Raw genomic sequence first — 19,446 nt, 5'->3', positions numbered from 1 at the left:
GAGAACGGGCTCGGCTTCCCGCGATCTGGAACCAGGACCCTGGGCCTCTTGGGGGCCTGAGGATACCACACAAGGGGGCCTGTCTTCAGCCTCGAGGGGCGGCACTGGGACCGGCGGAGACAGACGCCGAGTGAAGCCGAGTGGCCCCAGCACTGCTTTTGCGTTCACTGCCGCTTACTTACTAGAAGGAGCAACAGACCCGGATGGGAAGCGGAGGTTCAAGTCCACGGATGCTGGGCCTCTGGGTGACCGGGGCAGGGCTGTTCTTTTCATTGCTGCTGTTTACAGGTAGCTGTGGTGTGGCTCTGTGAGCCTGCAGCCTGAAAGGCTGCTCAGGGCTTGCGATTTCTCCTCCGGTGCACAGACTGTTGGTGGGTGAGTACTGGGAGTGTGCTACAAGCTGGGCATGGTGGTGCACACCTGTAAATTCAGTGTTAGGGAGGCTGAGTCAGGAGGATCGCCATGAGTTTGAGGTCAGCCTGGGCTACATAGTGAGTTCAAGGCCAGCCCGAACTGCATATTGAGACCCTGCCTCAACCCCCACCCCCAAAAGCGTGCTAGGATCCACCGCCTTTGTCCCTGTCTATCCAAGGCACCGCATCCTTGCCTGCCAAAGGTTCTGTGTCCTCACCTGGGCCCCTTTCCCAGCCACAGGAGCATGATCAGCGCAGACACACCTGGGGCCGGGGGCACCATCCCAGGGCCCTTCACCCCCAGGCTCTGCACCCCACACTCTTCCCCCCCTTTTCCTGCTCGTGAGCTGCTTCCTGGGTGGGTTCCCACGCCAAGGACTCAGACCTGAGGCTGTCTGAGTTTGGGGACAGTGCCGCACACACAGCTGGCGTCAGGAGGCTCCCTGCATCTGCACGTGGATGCCGGTGAGTGACGGCACAGCACGGTGGGGGGAGACTGAGTCATGCCGCTGGAGCAGTCACCGGAGCTCTGGGGGCGGGCAGAGGGACAGGCATGAAGCAGGGCTCCCTGGACCTACTTCCCCAAGAAGCTGCCCGGGCACAAACCCTGAGGCCTACGCTTCGCGCATCTGACTACGACTCTGTCTGTGAGATTTCACCAGGTTTTGTCACGCCCTTCGCCCCAGACAAAATCCTGAATTGGTGTCTTTTTCCTTTTCTTTTCAGTTTGAACCCAGGCCCTTCACACTGAGCTATATCCCCAGCCCAATTTATTATTTCTTCATTTATTTATTTGTGAGACCCTGTCAAATTTTTGAGACAGTGCCTCACCAAGTTGCCCAGGGAGAACGTGAACCTGTGATCCTCCTGCCTCAGGCTCCCACACTGCTGGAATTACGGGCATGTACCAGCACACCTCGTTTCTCATGCTTTTAAAAGATGAGTGAGGGGCTGGGGATGTAGGTTGGTGGTGGGGTGCTTGCCTAGCAGGCACAAGGCCCTGGGTTCCACCCTCAGCACACCACATGCAACAAAGAACAGACAAGCTGAGCCTGCTGTTGCTTCCTAGGGGGACGCTGAGGCCTCTGAAATTTAGGTTTCTTCTCTAGGTGCTCATGAAAGTCTGTTTCACACACTGTTAACCTGACGGTAGGTCTGTTGTTACTTTTAAAACTTCTAGCGGCTGTTCATAGCTGTTTCACTGTGTAACAGCAGGGGTTTATTGATCTGTAAAAATCAGGCGATGTGCTACAAGAGGAAGCTGTACCTCCTGCCCCAGAGAGCCTCTGGGCTCATTCATTCATTCTAAATGGGCGGCAATCAGCAGGGCCCCCCTTGCCAGGGAACTGGTGACCCAGGGCGCAGGCGCCAGGGACCCTCCTCTTGGTCGGGTGTACTCTTTCCCTCAGGAAATACTGAGACATTTTCTTCTAAGTGGTGCTCAGAATCACTTTAAATAGTCATCCAATGCTGTCATCCAGATATGAGCAGCAGCGGCCGGCTCCTCTCTCTGGAAGGCTTACGGAAGGCTTGTCACGCCACACACTGAATTTCTAACGGCATAACCTCAGGGCACAGGAGTTTACACGTGAGCGGGGATCGCGCAACTCCTGGCAGCCCAATGTGTGTGTCTAAAGCAGCAGGCGCTGAGCTGTAAACATCAAAGTCCTTTTCAATTTTGAGAATGGAGACAACGGAGTGCCAGGGCTTTATCAAAGAGACATGTTTCATGTACAGCAATTATAATGAGCTTTGTAAGACATAAGCAGACGATTTAAACATTTATTTAACAGCCTTGAAACGTAAGACTACAGGAGAGAAACCAACACTTGAACATCAAGTGGAAGAAATCGTAACAAAGCTTTCCGTTTCACATTCGTCAGCAGAAGCCCGAGCCAAGACGGACCCGGCAGGAGACTTCGCTCTTCAAGGGAGAGCAACTCATGGCCCTGCTAGCTTAGGGCGTCATGGCACATTCCTGGTGACCCCAGGTACAGACGCGGAAGGGCCCCTTCTGGTACACGAAACGAACCCTAAAGCCAGGAAACCACTGCAGGAGACCTGAATCTAAAAGTGCATTTTGCTGAGGGGGATGAGAAGCACTCAGAAGCGTCGTTTGTGCCCAGATGCCTCACACTCTCACCTTCGGGGTCTTCAGCTTTCAGAAACACTTTTGCATGTATTACTGGACAAGTGGAACGCACGATACAGAGTATTTCAAGGCTGCTACCAAAACCCAAGTTGAAATTCTTCCCGGAGTACAGGTTTTCTTTCCAACCCGCCTTCTTGGGCCTGGCCCCATGCCCGGGCAGACTCCGAGGAGTCTCAGGATGCCCTGATCCTCCAGTTAAAGAGTCACCTGAGCTTCCGGGCCGCGGAGGATGGAAGCTAGAGACACTGGACGGGGCCAGGGCCTTCGAAGCCCTCCAGGGCACAGAGGTGGCGAATTTCAATGATGGCGACAAGGAAAAGCGTGGAGCTCATGCAGGGTGCTTCATGGATTTTTTCCTCTTTTCAAATTCCTTCATTTTCCTAACACTGCCTTCCCCACTGCTTTGGGAGCGAAGTTATCTTTCATCACTGTTCCTTCAATAATTTAATATACAGCCCACAAGAAAAACAACACAGTCAGCCTTTGCATTAAAAACTTGAATGGGATTTAAGCTCTGGTCAGTAAACTCCTTGGGAAGAGCGATGCGACCTCCCCCGTCAGGCTGCAGCGGGTGTGACGCCCTTGCACACGAAGTGTGAAACATCAGTGAACAGCGCTGTGTAAAGGCGCACGCTTTGTTCTGGGGCATCAGTGTTCCGTTCCGTCCACCCTTACGGCGCGTTACTGCACCCCTCCTCCCACCCCTCCTCAACGTCGCCGAGAAGGCAGGCCCAGCGGAAACTGAACCAGAGTCTCCCCCGTGCGCTGCCGCCTCGGCGCACAGAAATCAACCGGGACCCAACCCGCAGTCTGTGACTGACTGCAGGCTGAGCGGAAGTGTAGAAAGAGTTCTTAATTAACAAATAGCTTAAACAAATATTCTGGAAACAAGGCTGAGATCACAGCTCCTCCGAGTCCAGCTGCTCCCGAACGGGAGAAGTACAGGCTGGGCCTGGTGCCCAGCCGCCAGGCTGTCAGCGGCCTGGCTCGGCTCAGCCCAGCTCCTGGCGGAGGTGGAGGCGGGACCGGGACGGAGATGGGGTCAGGGACGGATGCGGGGAACCCAGTCCTCACGTCCCTGCTGTTCATTTTCTTTATACCTGGGAAAAGGCTGCACGTGACAGACGGTATTCACATTTTCAAACAACTCACACATTCAAATAGGGTACAGATTTCAGTATTAAAAATAAGGTTTGTAATAACCACCTGTAAGAACTCATTTATTTTTACCTCGGGGGAGTGCACAGGTGTAGATGTCATTAACTGGCTTAATATTTATTAAAAAGGCCCTCTGTACTCTAACGCGCAAGGCTAAGCCTCGCTTCCGTCACCGAACCCCGTCCCGCAGAGCCCTCACCGCCCGGCCCGGGACGGGGCACAGTTGCGCCGGCGACATCCGGCTGGCATCGTTACATCTTCTCTTCTCAGTCAGAAAACTGAGATAGGAAATCCAGTTCGAAGTGTCGGAAGCAGAGTCTAAATATTAGAAAAATGAGGGAGAAGGCAGCAGGGGCTCCAGAGCGGAGGCAGCTCCCGGTTTTAATCTTCAGGCTCGTATCTGGGGATGAAGATCAGAGTGCGCCATGACACGTCTGTTGTGCGGGTAGCACCGTCAGTACCCAGTGAGTGACCGACCCTGTGCTCCCTCCCCAGCCCTGCTACGGCGGCGGCGACACACGCACGGACCCTCGCGGTGACCGCGGGGGACTCGAGCGGCAGCGTACTCGGCCTGCCTGGACTCGGGCTCGAATCCTGCGTCCAGCTCTGTGACCTCACAGCTCGATCAGCTCCATCCTCGGACCCACGGACAGAGGATGCAACGCGTGGGTACAGGGTGGACAATGGCCCTTCTCTAAGGACGAACCTGACCTTCCAGTCCAGGGATTCTCTTCCTAGCTCTCCTCCCCCAAACTCCATGAAGGCAATGATGCCGAGGGAGTCTCCGGCAACGGCCGAGCTGGCCGAGCACACCTGCCCCGGGAGGACACCGGCACCTGGGGACACCTGGGAGGGGGCCTGGGCAGCCCGGCCGCTGCCGCCTCGCCCCTCCTCTGCTTGGACGCCCAAACTGCCTTGCGCGCACCGGGGCCAGGCCAGGATCGGGCTTCCTCCGACGGAGGCCCTGGATGAAATGACCGGCGGCTACTTGCGGCCCACAGCCCGGCCCCCGGGGCAGCAGACACCGCCCCGCGGGGACGGGAACCCGAGGCCGGTGCTGCTTACTTTGCCAGCCTTCTCCGCAGCTCTTTGATCTGGTCGTTCTTCCTGGTGAGAATCTCCTTCATGTTCCGATAAGCTGCAGTCTGCTGGAATTTCTTCTCCAATTCCTGCTTAGAGAGAAACATCAGCCGGCTCCCAAGCTCAGCTAAGGAAATCAACAGATGTGGGGCAGACGCATACTGTTTGCTCTGAATTTTGCCTACAGTATTTCCGTTTTTGTTTTGTTTTTTGTTTTTTCTGGTACCAGGACTCTAACTCACGACCCTGCGCTTGCCAGGCAGGCGCTGTGCCGCTGAGCTAAACCCCCAGCCCCTGCCTATAGCATTTTCTAACTTCCCTCAAGACATACATAAAATTAGGGCTACCCAAATTGAAAAGCATTATTTCAAATGAGAAGCCAATAAACCAGTCATCTTTCCCCAACTACAGTATTAATACGTGACTCAAGTGGGGTAAGCCCTGGACCTGGGACATCTACCTGAAGTATTAAACTGACTTTCAGGTCAGAGGAGCACCGTGTTCTTCCAAGTCCTAAAGCAGTGTCAGGAGGAGCATTTTAAATTAAATTGTGGCCTCCAGATTCTTTACAGTGTCAGCCCTAAAGTGAACAGTTAAGCTCTCTTTGTACCTCGTGTGAGTTATAACAAAGGTACAGAAATCTTCAACCGTCGCCCACCCTCTGCCTGGGTGCAGAAGGACGTGCGAAGACCGAGGGCGCCCCAGGGGACGGCAGGCGGCCAGCCCTGCCGCTCCGTGCTGAAGACGGCAGCCTCCAGAGCGACAGCGCCTGGGGTGCCGGCCGGCCAGTGCCTTGAGAACCAGAGTCCAGCGGACACGCTGGCCACACGCGTGCCTCCCCACGCACGAGCCCCCGGCGGCCGGGACGCGCACGGCCCTCTGACCTTCTCCGCCAGGCTCAGCTGGTCCTGCACCCGGAGGAGGTCGTGCTTGGCGGTCACGAGCGTCTCCTCCAGGGACTTCTGGTTCTCCGCCCTGCTGCTCAGCGTCTTCTCAAACTCGCTCTTCAAAGCCGCCACCGTGTTCTCCAAGTCGCTCAGCTCCTGCGCCTTTCCTAAGTCCTGTGGGAAGGACGAGAACACAGGACAGAACTGCCTGTCGGCCTGCCGGGTCACTGTCTCAGGACGGCCACCTGGCACCAAGGGACACCCTGCAGCGAAGCCAGGGGACGCGGCCTCCCTCCCACCCTGCGCCGGTCACTGAGTCCCTAGTAGGATGACACGACTGAGGAACCACTGGTGTTCTGGCCTGAGGGGAAGAGGAGAGAGCCGAGATCTTTGTTTGTTTTGTTTTGAGACAGGGTCTCACTGTGTAATCCACTATGATCTGGTCATTCTTCCTGGTGAGAATCTCTTTCATGTTCCTTCAAGGCCAGCTCAAGGCCAGCACAGTGATCCTCCCGCCTCAGCCTCCAGTGCTGCCATGCCGGGCTGGAAGGTGAGACCCTGACGACCACGCTCAGTGTGTCGGAGCTGGCACAGCACAGAGGTTACGGCTCGGAGCCAAACTAAGAAAAACCTTGGGGAAGAGTTTTGAATTCCTCACAATCGCGTAAGAGGACAAAATTAGAACAGTAGTAACATTTACAGATATACATTTAAATCATTATTTATAAGAGAATATTATGAGGATATAATATTGCTTATAAGGGTTCTAAACTTACAAGATTTAAGTTTCCCCCATTAAGGGGCTATGCATATTTTGCATAATTAACCTGCTGCTGGGATCTTCTCTCCAGATCTTGGTTTTCACTGACAAAACTCATGACAGAAACAAGACTTGTATTGCAACACCAAGAGAAGGGCGTACAACTGCTGAATGTGTACACGGAACAGTCTTCTCACAGAAACTCCTGCTCATATTTTTTTTTTTTTTGTGACAGGGTCTCACTATGTCGTTCAGGTTCGTGCCACCATGCCCAGCCCTGCTCATTTTTGAAATTTAGCCTGTAGAAGGACTTATCCCACTGCGGTGAACAAAGGCAGGTGTCCGCTCTGCGCCTGTGCCCCAGACCTGGAAGCAGCTAGTAACGCTCCGACCACGATTACGGTCAGCCTGAAGAACCACGGAGCGCGGCTACTCCCATTCCCCACGCCTTCTCTCCAGCGGACTGTACGCTCTTCCCCTCCAACAACAAACAAGAATTACTGAGCACATCCAATACATTTACTTCTTAAATATGAAATATCTTCATATAGAACAAAATTCAAAAGCAATAAAGGGATCTGAGGAAAGACGACGTTTTCAGAAGGACTTGGTGTTTTAATTTAGGGACATGGTATTAAGCTTTTTAACCTCGCAGCGGTGAATCCGAAAACACGTGTTCACCAGAGGACCCTAGGAAGAGCCGCCCTTGGAGCGCGGCTTATCTGCGCATCGCTCTTTGGCCTCAGAGCCACCTCAGCGCTATCAGATGGGAACAGTGAATCATCCCTAGAGCGTGCTCTGCCATTATCTCCGGACTCCACTGCCCAGGAGGACCGGCTCTCGCCCTGGAGGACAGGACCCGAGGGCGGAGGTCGGGAGAGGTGGCCCTGGGCCTGGCGGGGAGCCCGTGGCGGTGGCAGAGGCCGCGTTCATGACACCTCAGGCCCCAGGTTCGACCCTGATCTCCGTGCAGCAAACAAACAAACCGTTGCCTGGCGACCCGTGTGGAACTTCCTAGATAATCAATTTCTCTAACAGGGCCTCGTTAATTATCCACAAAGCACCTGAGACTCCAGATCATTCAAACAGCGTGTCATCGTTTCACTGGCCCTTCAGGCTCAGTCACAATCAGCCCGGCTGCCCTGACAAGCCGACACGCCGGGACCCGGATCTCAGGAGCGGCCAGCCCACCGCCTCTCGCTGCTCGCTGCAGCAGGGCGGCCCCTCTGGCGGCGGCACCTCTCCTCCTCTGCCCTTTTCTCCCAACTGGAGCTCTCTGCTGGGTAGCTAGTCAGGTGGCGGGTGCCACGTCATGCGTATTGCTGGGAACTCTGAAAGGCGGCCTCGCCTGCGGGTAAAGCAGTGCGGGTGCGCAGCTCTTCCCAGGCGGAAGGAAATGCTCTGGCCACAGTTGCCTGGCAGGAAGCTGTTTTCTAGACGATATCTGCGGTTCGGGGTGTAGCCCAGGCTGGCCTCGAACTCGAGGAGACCCTCCTGCCTCAGCTTCCCCCATGTTGGGATTGCAGACGTGCACCATCGTACCCGGCTTCAGCTCTTTAACTTATTTTTTACATGTATGTTCGTGATGCACTATTATTACACAGACACCACTTCTTGGTCATTTCCCTCCCCGCTTCCTCTAAAAAGTCTGCCTCCCTGTTCCTTTTGCTTTGCCCTCTAATGTTTGCATCCAAACCTCCTAAAGCAAAATGGAAGCAAAGCCTCAAATGGCCTTAAACGAATTCATCACCTGGAAACGTTCCCAACTGTACCTTCAAGAACTTAAGAGCTGTTCTGGAACACTCGGCGCTCTAGCTCATACATCTATGGTTCTTGGCACGTTTCAATTGAAAAATTGTACACATTTCCCTCTCTCTAGTGGCATAAGCAGCACCCTCCCAATCCAACGTGACCCACAGGGGAAACAGTGCGGTGGCTGAGAGCTGATCAGGATGCCGAGGGAGGAGGCTTGCGGGGGTGGATGTGAAGCGGCCGGCCAGGAGCGGGGCACACGGCTCGTGGGACTGGCCTCTCCGCCCGGTGTATGTGTTTGCGTTTCACTGAAAAAGTTTAGCAAAATCTACGGAAGCAGACTTTGGGACCACTGAGCAGATGGTGACAAGGGGGGGGCGCCGCACCGGCCGCCCGGCTCCCGCCCTCCGAGAGGCGTGCAGAGGAACAGCGCCGGCCGACCTCACCGTTACGCGGGGCACCGGGGACAGGGGTTTGATGACCCCAGAGCAGTCAGTTCCTCCGTTTCGTCACTCACTCGGGGCAAACTTCAGCAAGGTTCAACAGAATACAACCAAGGAGCTAAAAGCGGGTCCTTTCCTCATTTTCCCACCCTAGCGTCTCACACACTGCAATAAAATCTCAGACAGCTGTCTGCCCTGGACGCTGGTCCTCCCTCGCCTTCGTGCACAGGGATGTCCAGTGCGGGGGGACAGCGGTACTGGTCCCGGGACTCTGCCGGGGGGTGGGGAACACGGGACAGTGACTAAGACGGAATTCTACACCCACAACTCTATGCTACTGAGACAATGCGAAAAAGTGCAGAGGCTCACCTCTTGCTTTCCCCTGTCCAGCTGCAGGGCCTGCAGCGCCCACTCCAGCTTCGCCTTCTCGTCCAGCGCGTTTGTGGCCTACGAGAAGCACGTGGAGACGGAAGGTGCTCAGCGCCTGCTCAGCGCCTGCTCGGCCGGCGGCTCAGCAATTTCGTTAAAGGTTTTCTTGGTTACCTGCGTCTCAATTGCCTTCAGTCTTGACTTCAATTTCTCATTTTCTTCTTGAAGTCTTAAAATCTCCTTGGTGAGTAAATTCAAGTTACTATTTTAACCAGAATATTTTTAATACTTGAAATTATGACTCGTTTTAATTAAAACTTAAATTAAGTCATAGTTCAAAAACCCACAGGCCTGGGTGGTGGCGACGTCCCAGTTTCGCCCAGCCCACCAGGCCCGACCACCGAGTTGTTTTTTTTTCTCCAGTACCGGGAACTGAACTCACGACCTTGCGCTTGCCAGGCAGGCGCTTTGCCGCTGAGCTAAATCCCTAGCCCTGCTGAGTCGGTTTTGACTCAAGACTTCTAGCCCCTCCTTGCTGGGTCACACACCCGCCCATCCGCCTGCTGGCTGTTCCCGCCCCGCCCCGCCGTGCCATGAGCCCAGCAGCCGCGCTCCTCCGCAGCCCTAACCCGCGGGCCACCCCCACTTCCCTCTCCTTTGCCACGAGGCCCAGTGTACACAGGGCAGGGCTGAAAAATACGGTCAGTGTTTAAGATTTCCTGCAGGAAAAGACACACTTCCACGCATCCCCCCAACATCCTCCCGTTTCCACACACCCGCCCCGCCGTCCTCGTCGCTTCCCGCCGCAGCTCTGCAGTCCTCCTTCCTGAGCGTCTTCAGTTGCGCCGTCACGACTGCGCCAGGGTCCTGAATTGGTTAAAAACATGGACCTTTCCTGGTCATGCTCACTTTGGGGCAGAGCCACGGTCGCACGGCGCCAGATCTGGTGAAGAAGGTGGATGAGGACACAGGGCCGTGATTTTCCAGCTGTCCTGCACTCGGTCACAGCAGTCACTGTCCGTTTGATCCCAGCTGGCAGACGCCCAGGAAGGAGGGCTCCAGGGCGGCCGCGGGAGGCGGGAAGCATGGCGGCATGAGCGTGTCTCAAGTGAGGAGGAGGATTTTGAGGGGGATTCATGTATCGTGTCTCTCACTTAATATTTCACAAAAGCAACATAAACATTCACTGTATTTCCCAGCTGTCCTCGCCAACCTCGGCCCGCCGCTGCCTGCTGACCATACTGCTCCCTGCCAACAGCCGCCTGCCCTTCCCCGGGACCCGTTATCGCCTGACTGGCGTGTCCGGGGGCACCAGCCTCGCCCACGTGGGGCCGGCGGCTCTGCTCTCCGGGCTCGTCCAGAACATCAGCTCTACCACCCAGTGAAACCCGAAGGTTTTGGAGAGCCTGGGCCTGGTGCTACACTGCCTTCGAGCTCCAACGAGACCTGTATGAGCTTAAAAGTCATAAAAGTATTTGTGCACTGGCAGTTTTTACAGACAAAAAACCCCTCATCATCATGGCCCACAGCTTTAACTCTCCACAATGAACACTGCCCCAAATCCCACCGCTGCCCTTCGCTGGACAAGCGGGGTGGAGCCAGTTCCCAGTGTATGGGAAGCAAGCGCGCCCTCTGCTGGTCGCTGGGCACCATGGCGAGTCTCCGGGCCAGACTCAGTACAGGGACCAAGGCCAGGACCAAAGCCAGGTCCAACTCCTCCCGCTGCTTCTGGACCCAGAGCTGTTCAGGCCACAGGGGGACAGAAGCAGAGGTTCCTGCTTCGCAAAGTGATGCGGCCCTTACCTTGTTGAGGAGCTCTGCTGTTCCGCCTTCGTTAAGAGGAACAAGCTTCGGCTTTGTGCTGTCTATGATGGGCTGAAATGAAACGAAGAAACCAAGCTGCAGGCAGCACTGAGCACACGTGACCACCGTGAGGCGGTGCTTGCCAAAGCGGACGGCGCTGCACACAGCGGCCTTGCTCTGTTTGTCCCAGGGCCCCAGGAGTAAAAAATGAATAAAGAGAACAGAACTAGTGTCATCGCCGCACAACAGGCAAGGTGAACGTGGCTCAGCCATCAAGCGACCGGCTGAGGCCGCGCAGCGCGGGCCGGCAGAATCAGGTGTGTGTGCGGCGCAGCCCGTCCGAGCCTGCGCTCTGCCTCTGCTAGGACACAGCAGACGGGGCTGGGATTCCCACTGGACTTCAGGGACTGTGTGTGTGTGTGCGCGCACACACGCGCGTGCATGGGTGCATGTGTGCAGCTGCTAACAGACACGAGTGGGTTTTCACCGTTACTTCCTATTCTTGTCTTCTTTTGCATGAAGCTCTGAGAGACATGTCTGGAATCCCCTCAAATGCTTTTCCTTCAGGATTTTCCCTCCGTCCCTCGAATGCGCCGGCCGTGAAAAGAGGTATGCACTCCATTAGACTGACCCCGGCTTACCTTTTTTCTTGAAGATGTAAATTCTGCTTTTTCAAATTCTGCCACTTGTTCTAGTAATTCCCTTGAAGATGAAAGCAAATGTTAAAAAAACATTTAGAATAGATCTGCATCACAAGAGAGGAATAAAATTATGGCATCCATCTATTGCATGAGACGGCGAGGAGCACAGGCCCTTAAAACTTCACATGGAAATGACAGCAACCTCCCCTCACAGGGACGCTGTGCAGACTGCCAGGCTGGAACGGCAGTGCAGTGCAAATGCAGCGGTGTCTGCCTCTGTGAGGCGCCAGAGACTGCTCCGTGACTGCACAGTGAGCTGAGAAAGATCAGCTGACTTTCAGGGAAGCAGCCGCAGAAAATGCAATCAGTGCACAGAAGCTACGGAACCAAGCTGAGTGTTTCTAGGAAAGACAGATGGTGTGTGTGCAAAGACAAGCAGGAGCTGACTATGCCTGCGCTTACACAGGAAGCTTCTAAATTCAGAAGTTCAAGGGCTCGGCTGGGTGTGGTGCATGCCTGTAATCCCAGCACTCGGAGGCTGAGGCAGGAGGAGCACGGTGAGTGATCCACAGTGAGTTCTAGGCCAGCCTGCACTGCACTGTGAGGCCCTATCTCAAAAAACAAAGACAAAACAACAACAAAAAACCAGAAAACCAGAATAAACACAGTATCAACTTCTCAGAGCCTGTCACAGTCGCTGGCTGCCGGCGCAGTAACTGAGGGAGCCCGCTGTGCCCGAGCGCAGTTTGCTCTGCCGCGCAGATTTCCCTGCGCGTTGTCTCTGAATCGGCTGCAACTTTACCGATTTTACCACGGCTTTTAGTAAGCGCTTCAAGGTTACCGTTATAAACTTTTTAGTATTCTGCTTCCTACATAAGTGTATGACCTAAAAACAATCATTTAACATCGCTTTATAACCCTGCTACTCCGAACATATGGCGGTTATCCTATTTGAATTAATTTTTAACTGTGTGATAATGTTTCTTCCTTCCCTGACCTGTCTCTGAAGGCCTACTGCGACACCGGCCGGGGAAGGGAACAACGGTGCAGAAGGAGCACCGAGAGCCTGGAAGGCCGCCTCCTAACCCCGGGGTGGGGGGAGCGGTCTCCGGCCCCGCACAGCGCAGGCGCCCCGTCACCTGTTCTCCAGCTCCGAGACGTCGGTCCGCAGCTTGAGGTACCACCTCTCGGCCTGCTCGAAGAGCTGGCACAGGAGCAGCACGTTGGTGTGGGCCGTGTTGATGAGCTCGGACTCCACCTCACTGTGCACCAGGGCCTGCAGCCCGCTCAGCATGTCCGCCACCTCGTCCACGGTAAAGGTCTCCTCTGCCAGCCTGCAAGACAGCCGGCCGGGACTTCGAGACCGAGACCGCGACCAACCACGCGCAGGGCGCGGCCAGAGTACAGCACCCGCGTGTGCCACCTACGGGATCGCTATCACGATGACACTCTCCTGGGGAACTGGATTTTCGTTAATAAAACAATGACAACAACTTAAGCTCAATTTATGACATCTATTAAAGTGATTAAGTTGTAGCTAATTTAAGTTGTTCTTTAAATTACATTTAATACAAATACATGCTGAACTATTTCCCAAACTATCATCAATTTAAAAAAATTTCTCAATATTACTTTTTTTTAATTCAATCTCCACTAAAATTAGTTTTGCCGCATTTAATAATCTCAGAGCTCACACGGAAGGTACAGTTTATCTCCTTTTCTTATTGTGGCGCTGGGACTTAACTCAGAGCCCTTCCTCTGGGTTACATCCCCAGCCCGTGTGTGGGCAGGGCCTCAGCAAGTTGCCCAGGCCGGGCTCCAACTTTCCATCCTCCTGCCTCAGCCTCAGGTCCTGGGACTATAGGCCTGTGCCGCCGCCACACCCACGTTTTCCTGTTGTTCTCTAGGATTCTAACTGTAGGAACTAGTCATGCTGGTGACAGCCTCTGAGAAATAAATGATAATTACATACTGCCTCTCTTAGCATTCATTAGACCCCAAAGGTAAGAAAAACATCAAACTTTTACAAAAATCTTTATTAAATTTATTAGTAACTGTCTATATTCTTTAATAGAACATACCTTTCTCGTCATTTAAATTGTAGCTTTTTTCTGCTGGGAACTAGACAAGCAGGTGAGCAGCTCAGTGTAATGAGTTGGACACACAATAAGCTAAGGCCGAGGATCTCTGTTCCTGTGAAGTCCACGGCTTTTTGAAAGCCGTAGTTCACAGACGTATGTGAGGTGTCACTTACGCCTGACCTGACGTTCACCTACCACCCATGGTGGGCTAACAGAACTTACTATCATTTTTTGCCTCAGATCAGCTATCAGTCTGGGATTAGTCAGCAAGTCATTCAGTTTCTTGGTGATCTTCCCTCTCCTAATCTTTCAGGACGAACGGCACAGGTGTTTTCCTGCCAGTTTGCATTTTCTTAAGGTTCTAGCCTTTCAGTGACCAACCCAATTACAGCTGGGGACTCTGTATGATGACTCCAGAAGCCCTGTGCGATTTTCTGACTACCTTCCTGCAGCTCTGCCGCCTCGTAACTACCAACGGGTCTATGTTTGACCTAGAACCCTGTGCAATCTGGTTTCTTGATTTCACATTCCATGAAGCTCGGTGTAGCTGCCCTCAGTGAGTAACCCACATTACTTAAACTTAACCTCATCCCTCCTGATCTGGAGGAGCCAGAGAGGACTGCTGTGGCTTCTGCCCCACGGCCCCACCCCGGGTCCCAGGAAGGACCGTATTTCTCCCATTCCCTTAGAGTCCCCGGATACCTGCTCTCCTTGAGGTCTTGGAAGCAGGAATCCACAGTTTTGAGTCTCAGGCCTCTCTTCGAACGAGCGAAACGCATATAATTAATAACTTCAGTTTGATGGTGTTCATTGAGGCCCAATTCTGCCTGGAAAAGAGAATTTTTTAGTCTTGAGGATTTGATAGAGGAATCAAATACAAAACACACAGGATGTCTTATCACGGGGAGTGCTAGATGTCCCACGAATTCTGCCCTTCCCTTGCCTGGGGATGCCAGGCTGCCCCTGCTAAACGGTGCTTCCACAGCAAGGGACTACTGTCCTTCTCCGGAACGGACGTGAGCAGGAGAAGGTGGGCCGTCTCCAAAGGCTGAGCCTTAAGATACGGGGTTCCCCCTGGCTACAACCCTGTTTCTCTGACCCCCGGCAGAGTAAGAACTGTGTGGAGCCATGCGAACACCATCAGTGCCCCGGGTGGTGGGAGAAGAGGAGATGAAAGGGAGCCAGGTCCCCACCTCATGGGGGCAGCACTGAGCCACGTGGCAAACTGAAAGAACAGCGCTATGGTGCTAAGCGAGGAGTGAAGGTCTGGATTCTCCTTTTAGTGTACCTGCTGCCTATGCAAGCACTCAACTTCTGCATTCTTGAAGCCATTAGTTTCTGGGTCTCTGTTACAGTGACTTAACCTCATCTCATCAAATACAACTTAGAAAAGAGTGAATTCTGTTTGAAAATAGCCATCCGCTGGTATTTATCTTAAACCAGAAGGGTGCTGAACAGATACTTAAGAGGCAAACCTGAGAAGACTGGGATAGCAAGCAAAGGGCAGCTCAAGCGCTATTTAATGTTTGTGCTACTGGTAGTATATGCATCATGTCTTCGTGTACCAGCTTGACAGCCCTAGTGTAACCATCTGCATTTTACTAAAACGCCTCCGTTGTTAAATGGGCAGAAGATGACAGAAGATAGAACTCGGACAGGCACTGCTTTTTGTGACCTCACCATCATCCTTTCGTGAACTCATCCTTGTACTACATTACCGAAACGAGGAGCAGGGCAGTGTCTAAGCTCAAAAAGGGTGTAGGCAACGCTGAGGGTGCAGCTCAGTGGTAAAGCACTTGCTTAGCACGCAGGAGGCCTTGGCTTTAATCAACAGTGTGCAAATACAGGACATTTTTAAGACAATTTTTTGTCTGTAGTCCCTGCTAGTCAGGAGGCGGAGGACAGCTTCAGCTGTGGTCTGAAGCCAGCCTGGGAACACAGCGAGAAGTAGGGAATGGCCTTCTTTCTTTTACAGGTCTGTTCTGTTCAGCGCTGCATTCTCCGCTTTGAGACAGTACTTGGAACGCGGTGAGGACTAAGCAACAATTCTAATGCTGAAGCCCTTCAGGAGCCCATTTTTTGTGTTTTGAAAATAAATTTCACAGATTTTTTTTTTTTTTTTTAACCATGAATCAAACTCATGACCTTGCATTTGCCAGGCAGGCGCTGGGCCGCTGAGCTGTATCCCCGGCCAGGAGCACATTTAAGTGGCTCTCTCACACCTGGTCCCATTTTTTTTTTCTCTTGAAGAGTTGGGCTCCAGGGTCACGCTCTGTTCTATGTGTAACTGCTACTTAAATTGGCACGCTCTATCTGCTGCAGGAATTAACGGTCTTTTTATTACTATGTTTTGGTGCTGGGGATCGACCCCAAGGCCTCCACTATTCGACCCCACGTTCTACCACAGAGCCACCCTCCCAGACCAGTGATCTTTTTGAACAGGTCAAAACGAAGAGATATCACCCAAATTTCCTCCACTGGAAAAGGGGGTGCTTGGATCCTTACATGTTAAAAAATTGAGGGGCTGGGGATTTAGCTCAGCGGCATAGCACCTGCCTGGCAAGCGCGAGGTCGTGAGTTCGATTCCCGATGCCGGAAGAAAAAAACCAAAAAAAAAAAAAAAATTGCGCACAGAAGAAGGGTGGCAGTCTTACCCCTCCTCAGCTCCTCAACCCCTGTCTATTCTGGCAAGGAGGGTGTGAGTGCATGCACGTGTACGTGCGCGCGCGTGCAAACTTGGCGCTTTCACACGACGGTTCAAACTCTTTGATGCGTCCCGGCTGTAATCACCGCCAGCTGCCCGCTGTGACGTGGTCGTGGCGCTTCCGGGCAGCAGCGAGGGACGGAGTGGCGAAGCGGCGCGAGGCTACTACGAGAGGGCGTCCCCAGTACCGGCGGGCCGCTGAGGCCCAGCGCACTGCGGCGCCCGGCGCGGCCTCCTTTCTCAGAGCGCCCAGGGGCGGGGCGCAGGCCCATCGCTCCGGACCCACCGCGCAGCATCTCCAGCCCCGGCCGCTGCCCTCTCCTCGGCGCCAGCGCGGCCGCTACTCACCATGGCGGCAGGCGGGAGTCAGAGGCCTAAAGGAGTAGCGAGGGCAGGCGGGGACGTGCCCGGCCGGAGATCACCAACGGCGGTTGGACCGCAGACCGCTAGCAGGAATGCTGGCTGTTTGGAAGCCTCGGGTTGCTAATGGGAACGGAGGCACGTGGGTCTGCAGTTACGCACTTTGATTGGTCCTCAAGATCACGTGATAGGAAGTGCTGTGCGACGGGCCGACTTCCGCATGCGCATTAGTTACCACAGCAGGAAGTCCCGCCTTTTAGCGCCACGCTCGCTTTGGAAGCCAACTGGGGTTGCCAACGGTAACGGGAGAGGAGGGCATCTGGGACCCCCAACGCACATGCGCTCCCGGAGCGGCGGAGGCTGCGGTGCTGGACGCGGTGGGTCAGCGCTCTTGGTGGCCGAGGGAGCGAGTTCCACACCTCACAGCGTCCTCTCGGCGCGGGGCGGCGCGGACTGCCTTTTCCTTGCAGCTGCAGCTGGGCGTGCCGGTGGCCGAGGCAGGCTGGCCGCGCCAGCGCGTCCACGTTGGCCTTCTTTCGTGTGTTATAATTATTTCCCCTGATATTGCTGGTAAAAACCTTTAACTCAACACTTTTTCCTTTTTAAAAAATTGCAAAAACATCGGTTTGCTCAGAGAGCCACGGATTTCAAAAAATGCGTGCCCGGAAGCGCTAGGGAAGTTTGTTGAATAAATAAGGGCTCCGGCCTCACCTCGGGAAACTGTGGTTCACTACGTCCAGTGTGAGTCCTCCGACTCTGCAAGTTTTGTCACGGTTCCAGGAGGGACAGCAGACTACTTTTTTTCCTTTTCCTTTCCTTTTCTTTTTTATTTTTGAGATGGAGTTTCACCAAGTAGCTCAGCCTGGCCTCGAACTCCCAGACATCCTCCTGCCTCAGCCCCCAGTGCTGGGGTTGCAGGCATGCAGCACCACGCCCCGTGTTAAGACTTCTCCTTAGGGAAACTGTCCTGCAGAAGTCAGAGGTGTCAGCAGGACACAGACGGTTGCAACCTAGAGTGTTGGGGGCTGTCCCTGGCGAGGGCCAGCATCTAGGGCTGAGCTAGCGCAGACTCACCGGAGCCAGACACAGTCAGCAGGGGGCAGTGTGGGAAGCCAGGCGTGAGCTGGGTGCCTGGGGGCTGACAAGCACAGAGACAAATGAGAGCGGAGACATAAAACACAGAGGTTACCTGGCATTAGCCCTGGATCATGGATAGAAAAGCTAATTTTAGGTGTCTTTTGCGTTTGTGTTGATTTCGGGCACTACTACCAAGTGCCATTTAAAATGGATCACAATTGGGTGCTTTTTAGATCTAGAAAGGCTTTTAGGGACCTGGTTCTACCTACCTCTGGGCAAATGCCAGACCTCGGTGCCCTGAGACTGAGGGCCAGGGTCGGGTGTCTTAAGATCTAAGACCTCCGGGCCGGGGCCTGAAGGTGCAGCTGGAGCTTGAGTCGGGGAGGAAGCCCAAACAAACATGTTTTCAACAGCAAAACCAGAAGGCAGGTGTGAACTATTCTGATCCAGCGGGTGTTAAGTCACATTCTGCTTTCAAGAATTTCATTTTTCTTTTCATTGCTTGCCACAGTCATTTTACTAACAACAAACAATGCCAAATTATGTACAGAACTTAACAGGCATCCCAGGAATGGCGCTCAAGACTTTTTGAGATAAACTTGAAACTTTCACCGCCAGGTCAAAGTGGCAGCGGGTAGATTCTTTCGAATAAAGGTCACTGATAAAATGGTATCTTCAAGAGAAGAGGTGCAGCTGTGAAAACACGCTTATTAGCCAAATGGATAATGCAGTAGAGCGGGGGTAATTAAAGTGGAGGATTTCCAACTTAAAGTAGGAGCTAGAAGGTTGTTTTCAGGCGAGGTGAGGTGGTTCAGGATGGCCAGGTGTCTTGCCTGGGATTGGAGGCAGATCTGGAATCCATCCTCGAGACTTCTGCCCAGGGCTTCTTGACCAGTTTGCCCGCCCCGTGGCCAGGTGCCAGGGCTTTCTCCCCCACGCTTCTTGCCCTCCCTCTGGAGGAAAGATAGCGCCTCTGTCTAAGGGCATTTATGGACATCCCAGGCCTGTGGAAAAGGAGGGGGGGGCGTTTTCTATTTCTATTTGTAACACATGAGTCCTTCATCTGGATGGCCGGAGATGAATGCAGCCACAGCAGGACCTCAGACCTCAAAGGTGAGAGCAGCAGCAGCATCAGCAGCAGAAAGGCTTCTCCCACATGGAAGCTGGAGCTCTGGCCTGGAGGCCTTGGCGTGACTGTGTCCAGCTTCACCTTGGCTCCCAGTGGCCCTGGACAGAGTCTCTGTCTCTTTGTAGGTGCACAGGGCAGCCCTGTATACTCACCCTCCAAGCTCAGCTAAGTTCCTTCTGCCTGTGCCGCCACTCGCGTTTCTATCAGCCAGGGCTTGATGACTTGGATCACAAGAGTCACCATGGCTTAGTGCCTCCCGTGCACTGGACACATTGCTTTCTATTCCAGTGGTAAATCCTCAGGGTAGTTGATTCATTCTTACTTCTGTAGACATTGACTGTGTTCATAAAATGACAAGGTCACTTTACTGGAGAGAGGAGGAATTTTATAAAAATGCTCATGACGTGAGTAGGTAAACACGCTTGCCCATCGGTTTGCATTGCTGAAGAAACTTCGGGTTTCCTGCAGGCAAACTCCTGTGCGTGCCGAGTGTTACTAAGGGAGGGGACCCAAAGGGCTGAGTGAATGATGCAAATACACATTTGTGGAAGTGTTCCCGGCTTGGGGAATTTTTGAGGTTGTTCTGCAAAAATGCATCAGCTAATATTTTAATGTAAAGTTCTATTTTAATTTAAAA

The 19,446-nt window shown here is 53.6% G+C and overlaps 1 protein-coding gene across 3 annotated transcripts; it reads right to left on the bottom strand.

The window, feature by feature from the left end:
* Positions 1-2,181: 2,181 nt before the first annotated feature.
* On the bottom strand, positions 2,182-17,266 carry Lztfl1 (leucine zipper transcription factor-like 1). 3 transcript variants are annotated; one of them, XM_005383467.2, is made up of 10 exons: positions 16,592-17,266; positions 14,242-14,362; positions 12,598-12,792; positions 11,459-11,519; positions 10,818-10,889; positions 9,189-9,254; positions 9,015-9,092; positions 5,688-5,864; positions 4,789-4,892; positions 2,182-4,123 (listed from the first exon to the last, which is right to left on the bottom strand). In XM_005383467.2, exons 2-10 carry the CDS (start codon positions 14,316-14,318, stop codon positions 4,105-4,107), a joined length of 849 nt encoding a protein of 282 aa, XP_005383524.1. In that variant the 5' UTR covers positions 14,319-14,362; positions 16,592-17,266; the 3' UTR covers positions 2,182-4,104. The 3 variants fall into 3 exon arrangements, with proteins under 3 accessions (XP_005383524.1, XP_005383522.1, XP_005383523.1); XM_005383465.2 differs by having other exon boundaries at positions 14,242-14,366; positions 16,592-17,264; XM_005383466.2 differs by lacking the exon at positions 16,592-17,266 and adding an exon at positions 16,194-16,556 and having other exon boundaries at positions 14,242-14,366.
* Between the last annotated feature and the right edge of the window lie 2,180 nt (positions 17,267-19,446).

The sequence above is a fragment of the Chinchilla lanigera genome, unplaced genomic scaffold (assembly GCF_000276665.1).
Source record: "Chinchilla lanigera isolate Chin_1 unplaced genomic scaffold, ChiLan1.0 scaffold00019, whole genome shotgun sequence".
NCBI lineage: Eukaryota > Metazoa > Chordata > Mammalia > Rodentia > Chinchillidae > Chinchilla > Chinchilla lanigera.
Note: the sequence above shows the minus strand (reverse complement) of the source record. Positions and strands in the feature narration are given on the sequence as shown.